This window comes from Passer montanus, unplaced genomic scaffold (assembly GCF_014805655.1).
Source record: "Passer montanus isolate IOZ18808 unplaced genomic scaffold, ASM1480565v1 scaffold154, whole genome shotgun sequence".
In the NCBI taxonomy this organism is placed as follows: domain Eukaryota; kingdom Metazoa; phylum Chordata; class Aves; order Passeriformes; family Passeridae; genus Passer; species Passer montanus.
In genome coordinates, this window is record NW_024362494.1 from 459,094 (window position 1) to 471,484 (window position 12,391).

At 63.9% G+C, this 12,391-nt stretch overlaps 1 protein-coding gene across 1 annotated transcript in view; it reads right to left on the reverse strand.

Moving 5' to 3' along the window:
* Positions 1-3,073: 3,073 nt before the first annotated feature.
* Positions 3,074-12,391, reverse strand: part of NTRK1 (neurotrophic receptor tyrosine kinase 1) — a 9,846-nt gene continuing 528 nt past the window's right edge. Inside the window, exons 2-16 of the mRNA XM_039702286.1 lie at positions 10,733-10,807; positions 10,498-10,569; positions 10,057-10,125; positions 9,635-9,789; positions 9,361-9,521; positions 9,087-9,213; positions 8,677-9,006; positions 8,263-8,321; positions 7,914-8,016; positions 7,434-7,580; positions 7,213-7,343; positions 6,968-7,140; positions 4,724-4,964; positions 4,245-4,403; positions 3,074-3,627 (exon numbers count right to left, since the gene is read on the reverse strand). Of these exons, the coding sequence (XP_039558220.1) occupies positions 3,442-3,627; positions 4,245-4,403; positions 4,724-4,964; positions 6,968-7,140; positions 7,213-7,343; positions 7,434-7,580; positions 7,914-8,016; positions 8,263-8,321; positions 8,677-9,006; positions 9,087-9,213; positions 9,361-9,521; positions 9,635-9,789; positions 10,057-10,125; positions 10,498-10,569; positions 10,733-10,807 (2,188 nt within the window). The 3' untranslated portion in view covers positions 3,074-3,441. The remainder of the gene's footprint in view (positions 3,628-4,244; positions 4,404-4,723; positions 4,965-6,967; positions 7,141-7,212; positions 7,344-7,433; positions 7,581-7,913; positions 8,017-8,262; positions 8,322-8,676; positions 9,007-9,086; positions 9,214-9,360; positions 9,522-9,634; positions 9,790-10,056; positions 10,126-10,497; positions 10,570-10,732; positions 10,808-12,391) is intronic.

Sequence of the window (12,391 nt, forward strand, 5' to 3'; positions counted from 1 at the left end):
CTGACCCGGGCTGTCCCCCAGGGCTGGGGCAAGCGAGGGGACCCCCTGAGCAAGTGGCAGCTGCTCCGTGGTGAGGGCATGTGGGGACCAGGGTGTGCTTTGGCTTCAGGGCAGCGGCTGCTGGCAGCAGAGCAGAGCCCGGTGTTGGTGCCCAGCACCCCGGGCACGGCATCCCTGCATCCCAACACCCGGGCACAGCATCTCTGCATCCCAGGATGTCATTCCTGCATCCCATGGTCACATGGTCTCTGCATCCCAGGACAGCATCCCAATATCCCAGGATATCATTCCTGCATCCCAACATCCCTGGCACAGCATCCCTGCATCCCAAGGCATCCTCCCTGCATCCAAACATCTCTGGCCACAGCAACCCAATGTCCCTGGTACACCATCCCTGCATCCCAACACCCCAGGGCATCCTCCCTGCATCCCAGGGCATCCTCCCTACATCCCAGGGACATCATCCCTGCCTCCAAACATCCCTGGCACATCCTCCCTGCATCCCAGAACATCATCCCTGTATCCCAGGGACACATCAACCCTGCATCCCAGCACCCTGGGCACAGCATCCCAACGTCCCTGGTACACCATCCCTGCATCCCAACGTCCCTGGCACATCCTCCCTGCATCCCAGGGACATCATCCCTGCATCCCCCAATCTCAGGTGCACATCCCCCCCATTCCGGGCACGGTGTCCCTGCATCCCGGGCACGCAGCATCTCCACATTTTAGGATCCTGGGCACGTGCCAGGACTGCGGGCACGAGTCACCCCCTCGCCCCAGGATCCCTGGCCGTGTGCCCCCCTGCATCCCAGGATCCCCGAGCACACATCGCCCCAAATCCTGGGATCATCCCACACATCACAATTAACTCCGGACTCCTGACCATCTCCCCTCACCCCCACGCGTTCCCCCGACCCCGGGACCCCCGGCCAGGCAGCTCAGCCCATGGGCCCCTCGCCCAGCTGCCCCCCACCCCCAGCACACATTAGCGGCTCCCGAGGCGCCGTTAATTGCTCTGCTCGTTACAGGAACAGCTCTAATCACTCGCAACGATTTTCACGTCCCAGGGAGACTCGGCCGCCCGCCCCCCTCGCCGCTGCTCTCCCCGGGTCTCCATTAGGATCAAGCCCACCCGCAGCTGGGGTCACCCCAAAACGGCGCTTCCCGGAGCAGGGGAGGGGGCGTGGGGGCTGCGGCGCCCTGCAATGGGAGAGGATATTGGAGATGGGACAAGTTGGGGACATCCGGAGCCGAGGAGCTGCTGGGGAAGTGACCCCTCCCTCCGATGCTTTTTAAGGTGTCCCCAGGGCGGGGGGGGAATATTGCTCGGGGACATTCCAGCCGCACTTCAGCGCTGAGATGCCTTTGCAGCCCCCCCGGGACCCTCAGAGCCGGGGAGGACGGAGACCCCCGAGTGCCCTTTGGTGTGGCTGGGGCTGTGGATGCGCCGGGCTCATCTCAGAGCCGCGATGCAGCTGTACCCTCAGCGCCCCTAAACACCACCCCGGCAGGAGGGGGGACCCCAAACACATCACTGATCCTCTCAGAGGGGTCCTGGGGTCCCCTCAGGAGCTTTTGGGATGGAGTGGGACCCTCCAAAGGGCAGAGGGTCACAGCTGGTGGCAGCGGGGCGCGGGAGGGATGGGATCCGCGGGGCACGATGTGAGTGGCGACCACCACGAAGCAGAACCGGGCCCGGGAAGCCCCAGCCCCGATGAAAGCGGGAGAGCGGGGCCGGCCCCGGTGCCGCTGGGGCGGCAGCCTCGCCAGGGAGCGGAGCCGTTAATTACCTCATTGCCAGAGTCCATTACCGCTCCCCCCGGAGCTGTGAAATGGAGAAACTTCGCTACGAGGGAGGGGCAGGGGGGATAAAATCGATCGCGGGGTGAACCTTAACTCTTCCCTGACCGCTCTGAGGGGGGAAACTGAGGCACGGCCACGCCCACGAGGCATTGCCGCGCCACGAAGGAATCTGCGGCACAGATGCAGGGAAGCCCACCCTGGTTGGAGAGGGGGTGTCACCGCACACGGTCCTTTTGGGGCATTGCTCTGCGGCAATCTCCAGCACGGGGCTGGAAAAGCTCAAGGTTGTAATCTAGTTCCTTCCTCAAATTAGATAAGAGGGAAAAAAAAGGCCATAAATCAGCGTGGGCAGCGATTAGAGACCCCAAGGAAGCAGGTGGGGGGCTCTGCCAGCCGGGTTGAGCTCCAGCAGAGCCGCCCTGCCCACGCCAGGTCCTCGTTTCCCGGGCAGGACCCTCAGCAAAGATCCAGAGGGTCTGACCCTGCTGCAGGGCTGCATTACGGGCTGGGAGCTCCCAGTTCCTCCCGTTGTCATGGTGCCACAGCAGCCACTGGGCACAGCCAGGTGCCACGGCAGCCCCAAACCCCACCACAGCCCCCCTGAGTGCTCCCACCTTGTGCCGTGCCTCAGTTTCCCCCGCGACCTCGCTTTCCTCCTGCTTATCTCGGGTCACAGGGGGTAACAAAGGAGCTGCCAGGGCTCTGCCTGTGCTGCCTAATTATCCAGATGAAATCAATTCAGCTCCATTATGGTCAAATCCAGGTCTCAACCATTACCAAGGCGGCTGGAGGGCCTGAGGAGGGATGATGGAGTGGATGCTGCAGGGCATGTGATAACCCCTGGTGCCGATGACAGGACACAGGGAAGGGGGGATGTCACTCTTTTGGGGGGTGGATGTTGGCTTTGTGCTGGAAAATCCCATCTTCCACCCGGAGCCCTCGGCAAGGAGACTCCCCAGGCCAGGGTGTGGCACAGGAATCCCTGGCACAGCCAAAACCATCCCTGGCTGGGCTGGGGATGGGGACACCACCCTGCCCCGGGGTACAAAACAGCATCCCGGGCGTGTGTGACGCCTTGACCCTCATACTGGGGTCCCTGGCACAGCACCTCCCCTCCCGCTCCTCTCCCCCACACAGGGCAGCTTCCCTGATGTGAAAAACCCCTTTTTTCTCCCCAAAATGCCCCCATTCCCCGTGCCCAGCTGACACCCCGGAGCACGCAGGGGCCGGTGCAGGGGAGACACGGTTTATTGGTGACTGATTTCACTGCAGAGCGGGCGAGCATGGGGCAATGCCAACTCCCCCAGGTGAGCTGAGCCCCCCCAGCTCCTGCTGGCACCGACCCCGTGCTGGGGTCTCCCAGCTCTGCCCCCCACATCAGCCAAGAGCCTCCATCCTGGCACGGTGGGCATGCCAAGGAGCCAGGCAGCAGGGCCACAGCCCTGGGGGTCCCCCAGCCCGGCCCTCCAGCCCCCCCACCCCGGGAGAGGGCTGGCATTCCTCACTATAAATAAGATTTCAGGCTTCTCCCGCCTCGGGGCATCAGTCCAGGGCTGCGTGGGGCAAAGCCGTGGCCCTGGGCAGCAGGGCAGGCAGGGGAACAGCAGGGAGCAGAGGGTGCCTGGGGGTCCCCGCTCAGCCCAGGATGTCCAGATACACCGGGGGTGTCTTGACGAGGGCCTGGAGGCGGCTGTGGATCTCCTTGATGGGCTGGCGCTGCTGGGGCTCCCGCTGCCAGCAGCTCTGCATGATGGCATAGACCTCGGAGGGGCACGTGCGGGGCCGCTCCAGCTCCCGGCCCTGCGTGATGCATTCGATGGCCTGCAGGAAGGGGATGGAGATGGGATCCCCTGCTCTGGGTACCCCTGGGGGGGCTGTAACCATCCTCCTTGTCCCCCTCTGGGTGCCCCCAGGGGCTGTTCCCATCTTTGCCCTGCCCTGGGTACCCCCAGGGTGCTGTTACCATCCTTACCCTGCTCTGGGTACCCCACTCTGGGTACCCCCACACTCTGGGTACCCCCAGGGGGCTGTAACCACCCTCTTTTCCCACTCTGGGTACTCCCAAGGGGGCTGTTACCATCCTCCTTCCCCCCTCTGGGTACCCCCAGGGAGCTATTACCATCCTCCTTGCCTTATCTTGGGTATCCCCCTACTCTGGGGGGGCTGTTACCATCTTTGTCCTGCTCTGGGTACCCCCAGGGGGCTGTAACCACCCTCTTTTCCCACTCTGGGTACCCCTGGGGGCTGTTACCCTCCTTGCCCTGCCCTGGGTACCCCCAGGGGCTGTTACCATCCCCCTTGCCCCAGTCTGGGTACCCCCAGGGGGCTGTAACCACCCTCTTTTCCCACTCTGGGTACCCCTGGGGGCTGTTACCCTCCTTGCCCTGCCCTGGGTACCCCCGGGGTGCTGTTACCATCCTCCTTGCCCCCTCGCTCACCTCCGTGTTGGAGAGTTGGTACCAGGGCTGCTTCCCGTAGGTGAAGATCTCCCAGAGCACCACGCCGAAGCTCCAGATGTCGCTCTCGGTGGTGAATTTGCGGTACAGGATGCTCTCAGGAGGCATCCAGCGGATGGGCAGCATGGTCCTGCCCCCCACCTGCCCACGGCAGGGCTGTCAGCACGGCAGGGACCCTCCTGCTTCCCTTCCCCCATCCCTTAAGCCCCAGGTTAGATGTAAGGGAGAAATTTTTTACTCTGAGGGCACAGGTTGCCCAGAGAAGCTGTGGCTGCCCCTGGATCCCCGGAGATACTCAAGGTCAGGATTTGGAGCAAGCAACCTGTTCTTGGAATGTTTCCAAGCATCCTTTCCAACCCAACCCACTCTGTGCTTAAACGTGGATGGAGAAGGGGCGGGAGGCAGCAGCCACGAGGGAAAACTGAGCGTGGCCTCCCAGCCCAGAGCAGAGAGCAGCTCACCCGGTAATAGTCAGTGCTGTAGATGTCCCGGGACATGCCGAAGTCGCCGATCTTCACCACCAGGTCGTGGCCCACCAGGCAGTTGCGGGTGGCCAGGTCGCGGTGCACGAAGTGCAGGGAGGCCAGGTAGACCATGCCCGAGGCGATCTGCGTGGCGATGTGCAGCATGTGGCCCAGCGCCAGCGGCCCCCGCGGCTGCCCCGGGCCCTGCTCCAGCATCTTGGCGTCTGGGCCGTGGGACCTGCAGGGCACAGGGGCTGCTTGGAGGGCACAGAGAGGCTCTGCTCCCCTGTGCCCGCTGCTCTCTTCGCACAGAGCAGCGGGCACAGCTTCCCCAAGGATTTCTCCTGGTAAGGCAGGGAGAAGCACAGAATCACAGAAAGTTGGAGGAGACCTCAAAGATCATCGAGTCCAACCTGTTCCCTGACACCTCAACTAAACCATGGCACCTAGTGCCACATCCAGGCTTTTTTTAAATGCATCCAGGTTTTTTTTAAATGCATCCAGGGATGGTGACTCCACCACACAGAGAGAAGGAGAGAAAACAATTCTTATCTCTATCCACTGCTCCTGTTTTCGCACATGTGGAATGTGTTACGGAGATTGTCTACACAAAGTGATTTGGGTACTGGACACGGGTGAAAGTTGTCTTGAGTGATTAGCCAATCACTCAAAGCTGTGTCTGACTGTCTGCAGACGGGTTTTTCTTTAGTATAGTATCTTTTTAGCATGTAATTTAGTATAGATTAGTGTAATATAGCTTAATAAAGCAATTGTTCAGCACTCTGAACCAAGGGGTCAGAGCGCATCATGGGGGATGCCCCGATTCCATACTCCCTGGACAAGGGAAAAGGGTAAAAATAAAGGGCTGGCACGTGGGGAAAGGTGCTCATGTGTGTCCAGGCAAGCACGGGTGCTCACACACACCAGGGGAGGGTGTGCACGTGTGTGTGTGTGTGTCTGTGTGTGTGTGCACACGTGGGGGAGGAAGGCAGCACCAGAGGAGGGTGTGCACGTGTGTGTGTGTCTGTGTGTGTGTGCACACGTGGGGGAGGAAGGCACCCACGCCTTGGCTGCAATAAATAATGCAGGGGGGTCCCAGCAGTGAGGGGTGGCTGGGGAAGGGCGTGGGGTGCAGAGTCCAGCGGGGGTCTGAGGATGCTCCGGGGGGGTCAGAGCACACACACACACACACACACACACACACACACATGTTCATCCTCCCCTGGCACGCGGGCACACTGGGGAGAGGCGTGGAATGTGTGCCAGGGAAGGGAGCGTGCACAGGAGGGAAACACGGGAGGGAAACGTGCTCACATGCGTGTGTGCGCACAGGGGAGTCACACACTCACGGGGGAGAGGCGTGTGTGGGTGTGCACACCTGTGTGTGCGCACGGGGCAGGGCCTGTGCACACTCAGGGAGGGCTTGCACGCCTGTGTACACACACGGGGAGGGCAGGCGTGTGCACACACACGGGGAGGGCACGCACAGCTGTGCACACACAGGGAATGCACACATACCTGTGCATGCACAGGGGAGGGCACACACACCTGTGCATGCACACAGTGAGAGCACACACACCTGTGCACACACATGGGCCCTGCAGAAGGCAGCAGGTCAAGGTGCAAGGTGGCGTGTCAGGGTGCAAGGCAGCAGGTCAGGGTGGGAGGCAGTGGGTCGGGGTGCAAGGCAGCAGGTCAGGGTGCAAGGCAGCAGGTCAGGGTGGGAGGCAGTGGGTCGGGGTGCAAGGCAGCAGGTCAGGGTGCAAGGTGGCGTGCCAGGGCACGCGGGGAGGGTGTGAAAGCAGCAGCCTGTGTGAAGTGGGGCGTGCGAGCCCAGCCGGGGGCCAGCGCGGCTCCGGCCGCCCGCAGCCCCTCGGTGCCTTTGATGGCGAGCGCGGCTGACAGCCCGGCCGGGGCGGCCGTGGCCGGGGGCTGGGGCAGCTCTGCTCGGCAGAACCATTAATGCCAACTCCCATAACAATAATCATAAAAGCCACGTCTCAGAGCTCCTCGCGCGGCCACTAAAGCGATGCCTCTGGCAGCCCCCCCCGTCTAGCAGCAATACCTGGGGGGGCAATCGAAAAGTCTCTGCTTATTCCAGCTGATGGCCAATCTCTCTCTATTTAAGCCTCTCAGACAGCTAATCTAATCAATATTGCAAGGAGGGCTGCATTAGCAGGGAGCAGGCTGGCTGCGCTGATGGAGAGGCAGATGGGGGGCTCGTGTCCCCCCCCGTCCCACCTGAGGAAGCGGTTGAGGTCGCCGTGTTTCATGTACTCGAAGACCATGATGAGGGGCTCGCCCTCCGTGCACACGCCGTAGAACTTGACGATGTGCTCGTGCTGCAGCACCGTCAGCAGCTCGGCCTCGCGCTGGAAATCCAAGCGGGCGCTCTCCGTCACCTCCTTCAGCGCCTGCCGGGACACGGCGTCAGTGACACCCCCCCCAAGAGACCCCCTGGCCCCCACCCCGCGCCCCCTCCTCACCTTCACAGCCACCAGCATCTTCTCCTGCTCCGGGAGGAGGTTGTAGCACTCGGCCAAGAAAACCTTCCCGAAGGCGCCCTCGCCCAGCTCCCACTTCAGCACGATGTCCCGCCGCTGCACGTGGTGCACGCCTGGGGGGACCCCCACCCGTCAGTGCCCCCCGGGTCGGGTGGGAGCTCGGGGGGGTGCTCGGGGGCAGCAGTCCCCAGCCCAAGCCTTACAGGCGTTGCAGAAGTACTGGGGGTTCTCGATGAAGTTGCTCTTCAGCCCCTCCAGCTTGCTCTCGGCCGAGGAAAGGGGGCTGCTGCCCAGGTTCATGAAGTGCAGGGACATGGCCAGGTCATCCTCTTGGGCCAGCACCGCTGAGCCTTGTGGGGACAAGGACAAGGCCATCAGAGGGTCCCCCAGCCCCCCCAGCCTGTGCAACCAGTGCCAGGCTCTGCCGAGCAACCCCCTGCTCGTCGGCCCCCGGGGGCCAGGCAGCCCGATCAAAACCATTTAGAGGCTGAATCCATTCCAGGAGTGAATTAGCAGCTGCTGCCCACACTCCCGGGGGAGCCAGCACCTCTCCACGGGTGTCCCCCCACCCAGAGTCCCTCTTCCCACACCTGTGACCCAGCCCAGGTGCCGCAGGGACGCGGGGACCGGGCTGTCCCCGTGTCACAGCCCGAATATTGAGCCGCCAGGCTGGGGGGACTCACGGTTAATGCCGAACTTGGAGCGGCGCCCGCACTTGTTGAGCAGGATGAGCATGACAGAGAGGGAGAGGCAGGCGAACACAGCCAGCGCCACGGCCACCGAGACCTGCTGGCAGCGAGGACAGCGCTCGGGACCAGTCCCACCAGGTCCCTTTTCTCAGCCCGTGGGGTGGGAACAAGCTGTGAGATGGTTACAAGCCCCAGGAGATGCCACAGGGGAAACTGAGGCACCGAGACTCGGTCCTTCATCCCCGTTGCATAACCCACATCCCACTCGGTCCCCACGGGGTTTGTCCCACCCTCTCGCAGGTGTCCGGTCCCCCCCATCCCACACTGCAGAGCCTCTCCTCACCCCAAACGTGTGCTCATCCTTTGTCTCCACAGGCCCCTCCAGCGAGCTGTTCCTGGTGCCTGGGGCAGGGAGAAGGTGCAGGGTGAGTGTGGGGTCCCCATCCCCCCGAAGTGGCCCTGGCAAGGACCTGGACACCCCAGGATGGGTGGAATGCCCAGTTTAGGGGGGCCTGGGGCAGCAATCCTGGCCACTCACCCCGTGGAGACAGAGACACTGGAGCAGCCCAAAGGGAGAGAAAGGAGAAACACTCGTTATTCCTCAGGTGGGAGCAGCCCATCCTTCCCCCTCTCATCCCTGGGGAAACTGAGGCACAACAGGCAGAGCCCGACACAACCCGTCCTGCTCACCAGGTGTGACACAGCTCCTCGCCAAGCCGGGGGACACCCCGGGCAGCCCCTGGGGATGGGCACCTACCGGGGATGGGCTCCTCAGGGCTGAAGCTGAAGGGGTTGTCCATGAAGCGCACGTGGACGCTGCGCGAGGCCGAGCCCAGGGCGTTGTGCACCACCAGGGTGTAGTTGCCGTTGTTGACGTGGGTGGGACGGTTGAGCTGGAGGCAGCCGTGGAGGACGGTGGAGTTGTGCTCGTACTCCATGATGAGGGTGTGGATGTAGGGCCCCTCCAGCAGGTGGGTGCCGTTGAAGAGCCAGTGGATACTGGGCACGGGGTAGCCGTCCACGGAGAAGGGGATGCACCAGGAATGCCGCGGGATGGCCGTGTCCAGCAGCAGAATCACGGGGGGAACTGGCAGAGACAGAGCCGGGTGGGTTCCTGAGGCAGACCCCCTGCCCAGCCCCCAGCCCAGCCCCCTCTGGGCTCCTCACAGGTGACGTTCAGCATCACGCTGTCCTCTGCCAGCCCCGCCGCGTTCTCTGCCCGGCACACCAAGTCCTTGTGGTTGAGGTGGGAGGAGACGTTGTTGATCTCCAGGACGATCTCCCAGTCTGAGAGCTGCGGGGAACACCAGGATGGGATGAGCAGATGCCACCCCCAAGCCTGGCCAGCCCCTGCATCCCCCTGTGCCCACCCAGCAGTGAGAGGATGCTGGGGTGGGGGGGTCAGCCCTGCTGGGGCCACCCCCTGGAAGGCTGAGCTTGCCTTGGTGACAGCGAGCAGCTCGGGTCCCACCTCGGGGACCACCTCGGGCACCACCCACTCCGCGGTGGCCGGTGGGCTGGCGCTGATGTGGCAGGTGAGGTTGACACTGTCCCCTTGGCGCAGCACCGCCTCGGGGGGCTCGATGCGGACGCTCGGGGGGTCTGCAGGGGCAGGGAGGCTGAGCCACGCGTGTCCCCCTGTCCCTGCCATCCCCGGCCAAACGGCTCAGGACAGGGGACAAACCCAGGGGTCAAAGCCATCGCCAGGCACGTACCACAGGCAGGGAGAGCCTGGCTGCCCAGGGGCACGGGCACAGTGCCCTCCCAGCAGCGCAGGGACTGGTTGCCCAGCTCGGCCCGGCTGCTGTTGTGCCACAGCTGCAGCCAGCGCAGGCCACAGGAGCAGTTGAAGGGATTTCCCACCAAGATGCTGAGATGGAGCAGGGAAGAGAACACAGGATCAAAAGGGCTCCAGGCCCCACACGGTTGTGTGTGTCCCAGCAGAGTCGGCCAAGGCTGCACCTGGGCACCCCCAGCCTCCAGCTTTGTGCCACACATGCCCCATGTGCCACCCCTGGCCACCCGAGGATGTGACAGCCACCATCTCACTGCCCCCTCCAGCTCTGTGTCACTTGAGGGGCACATCCCCAGTGGGAGATGCTCTGCACCCACCTCCCCCCTCTCCCTCATCACTCACAGCTCCTGCAGGGGCAGATGCCAGAAGGTTTTCCAGGAAAGGCTTTGCAGTGCATTGGAGGAGAGATTCCTGTTGGGACAGCCCCCATCAGCCGCCCCTTCCCACTCAAACTCCCATCCAGCCCCCGCAGCGGCTCTGGTGGCAGCACCGGTGCTGTCACACCGTGACCAAGCAAAACCAGCTCTGCCAGGCGTGCCACCAGCCCCACACCCCACAACAGGGTCCCCCCATTCTCGGGGGGCATCACAGGGCTGCCGGGGGGGCCAGGATCGATGCCCGGATCGATGGTTTCCCACTCAGCAGCACAGCCCCCCCCGGCCGGGCTGATGTGCCCGCGGGCAGCGGGACAGCATCGATCCCGGCCGGGCACCGGGAGCGGCCACCCCGCAGCGGGGACAGCGCCCCGGGGGCTCACCCCGAACGGGGGAAGGGGACACTCACACGTGGCTCAGCCTGGGGGTGTCCAGGAAGGCATCGGCAGAGATGTGCTGCAGCCCCGAGCTGGAGATGGTGCTGAAAGGAGGGAAGGGCTGAGCACCTGAGTCCTGAATCTCCGCTCTGGGAGCGTCCCCTGCGGCTCCTTGCAGGGGGATTGAGCTCTGGGGATCCCCCCTCCACCCCAGCCCCTCGCTGCCCCCATTTCCCGGTGCAGGGACCCCACCCCCGGGGTGCTCACAGGTTCCTGAGGTCCCGCAGCAGCCTGGTGTCAGCTCGGGTCAAGGTCGTGAGCTCCGGCTGGTTCTCAATGACGCTGGAAGGCAAAGGAGGGGGGTCAGGGGAGCAGCCCACGGCCCCTCACGAGGCGCGTGAGAGCCCTCCCACACCCCAGGCCGTGCCCACAGCCGGGGATGGGGACAAGGATGGAGCTGAGCCGCCCCACTGTGCCTCAGTTTCCCCTGGGATGAGCTGGGAAGGAGAGGGGATGGCAGCAGGTGATCCCGAAGGTGCAGAGCCCCTGGTCAGTGTGAACTCTGTGGGGTCAGGGCTGAGCCACCCTTGGAGCCCACACTGAATAAGTTTGCTGGGTCTCAGCCCCACTCAGCCTTTGGGTCCCCACCTCTTCTCGCACCCCAGGATGTGCACTGTGACAGGGACACCGCTGTCACTGTCCCCCACCCTTTTCTCCAGGCAGGAGATGAAGAAAAGCCCCTTTGGGAGCAGGTGCAGGGATTTTCCCTGCCCCACCCCGCTCCTGTGAACCCCAAATCACAGGGGCTGTTTAATTGGGGTTCAGACCCACACCAAGGTTTTGGTCCTGCTGACTCTGGTGAAGATGGGACAAGACCAGCTGGGGCAGTGGGATGGCTGGGGGTCTCTGTGGGACACCATCCCCACCACCAGCCACCCCACCCCACCAGCCAGCGAACAAAGAGCTGGCAGCGCCTGTGGCGCAGCGTGCCCTGCCACGTGGGGAAACTGAGGCACGGGGACACCGCAGCCAGGCCCCAGCAATGCGGCACAGGCAGGGCTGCGGGGTGGGGGGAAACCCCAGCATTTGGGGCACTTTGGTGTCCTGCAGCACCGCGTCACCCTGCCCCAGCACCTCCTGTCTCTGCTCGCTCCAGCCCTTGTCTCCTGCAGCAGGGGAAGGAGTGGGAGCGGAGCAGATACCCCAAACCAGTAAATTTGGGGTGTGTCCCCCCAGCATGCCAACCCACAGGCCCCAGGGCACAGCGACAGCCCCAACGGGATGGGGACAAGCGGCTCCCCAGAGCCCTGCCCGGCTCGGAATGGGCGCTCCCTGCCCGGGGTCCCTGCTGCACCCTCAGCGTGGTGCCGCTGTTGGCATCGCCTCTGGAGGGGGTGAAGAGCTGCCCCCAGCCCCTCGCTTGCTCTCTGGGGGGATGCTGCACCCCCACACCCCATTTTGCAGCCCCCAGGCGCTCTCCCCACAGCGACCCCAGCCCATCCAGCGATCCCTGCTCCAGCCCCGCCATCCTGCCCCCGAGCTGATCACGTCCATCCCCATCACCGCCCAGCCCAGCAGCTCTGCTGCCCCCAGCCACAACCACCACCATCCCATCGCTGCCAGCCCTTCTGCCTGCTCCCCAAAATCCGCCACTGCCAGCCCCATCAGCTCCGTCCCCGAGCTCTGTCACCGCCAACTCCATCGCTGCACCAGCCCCATCGCGGCATCCCCCAGCCCCGTCACCCCCAGACCCATCACTCCCATCTCCACCTGCTCCCCGAGCTCTGTCACCCCCAGCCCCTCTGCCAGCTCCCCTTGCTCTGTCGCACCCAGCCCCATCACTCCCAGCCCCTCTGCCTGCTCCTCAAGCCCCGTCACCCCCAGCCCCGTCACCTCCAGCCCCTCCGCCTGCTCCCTTTGCTCTGT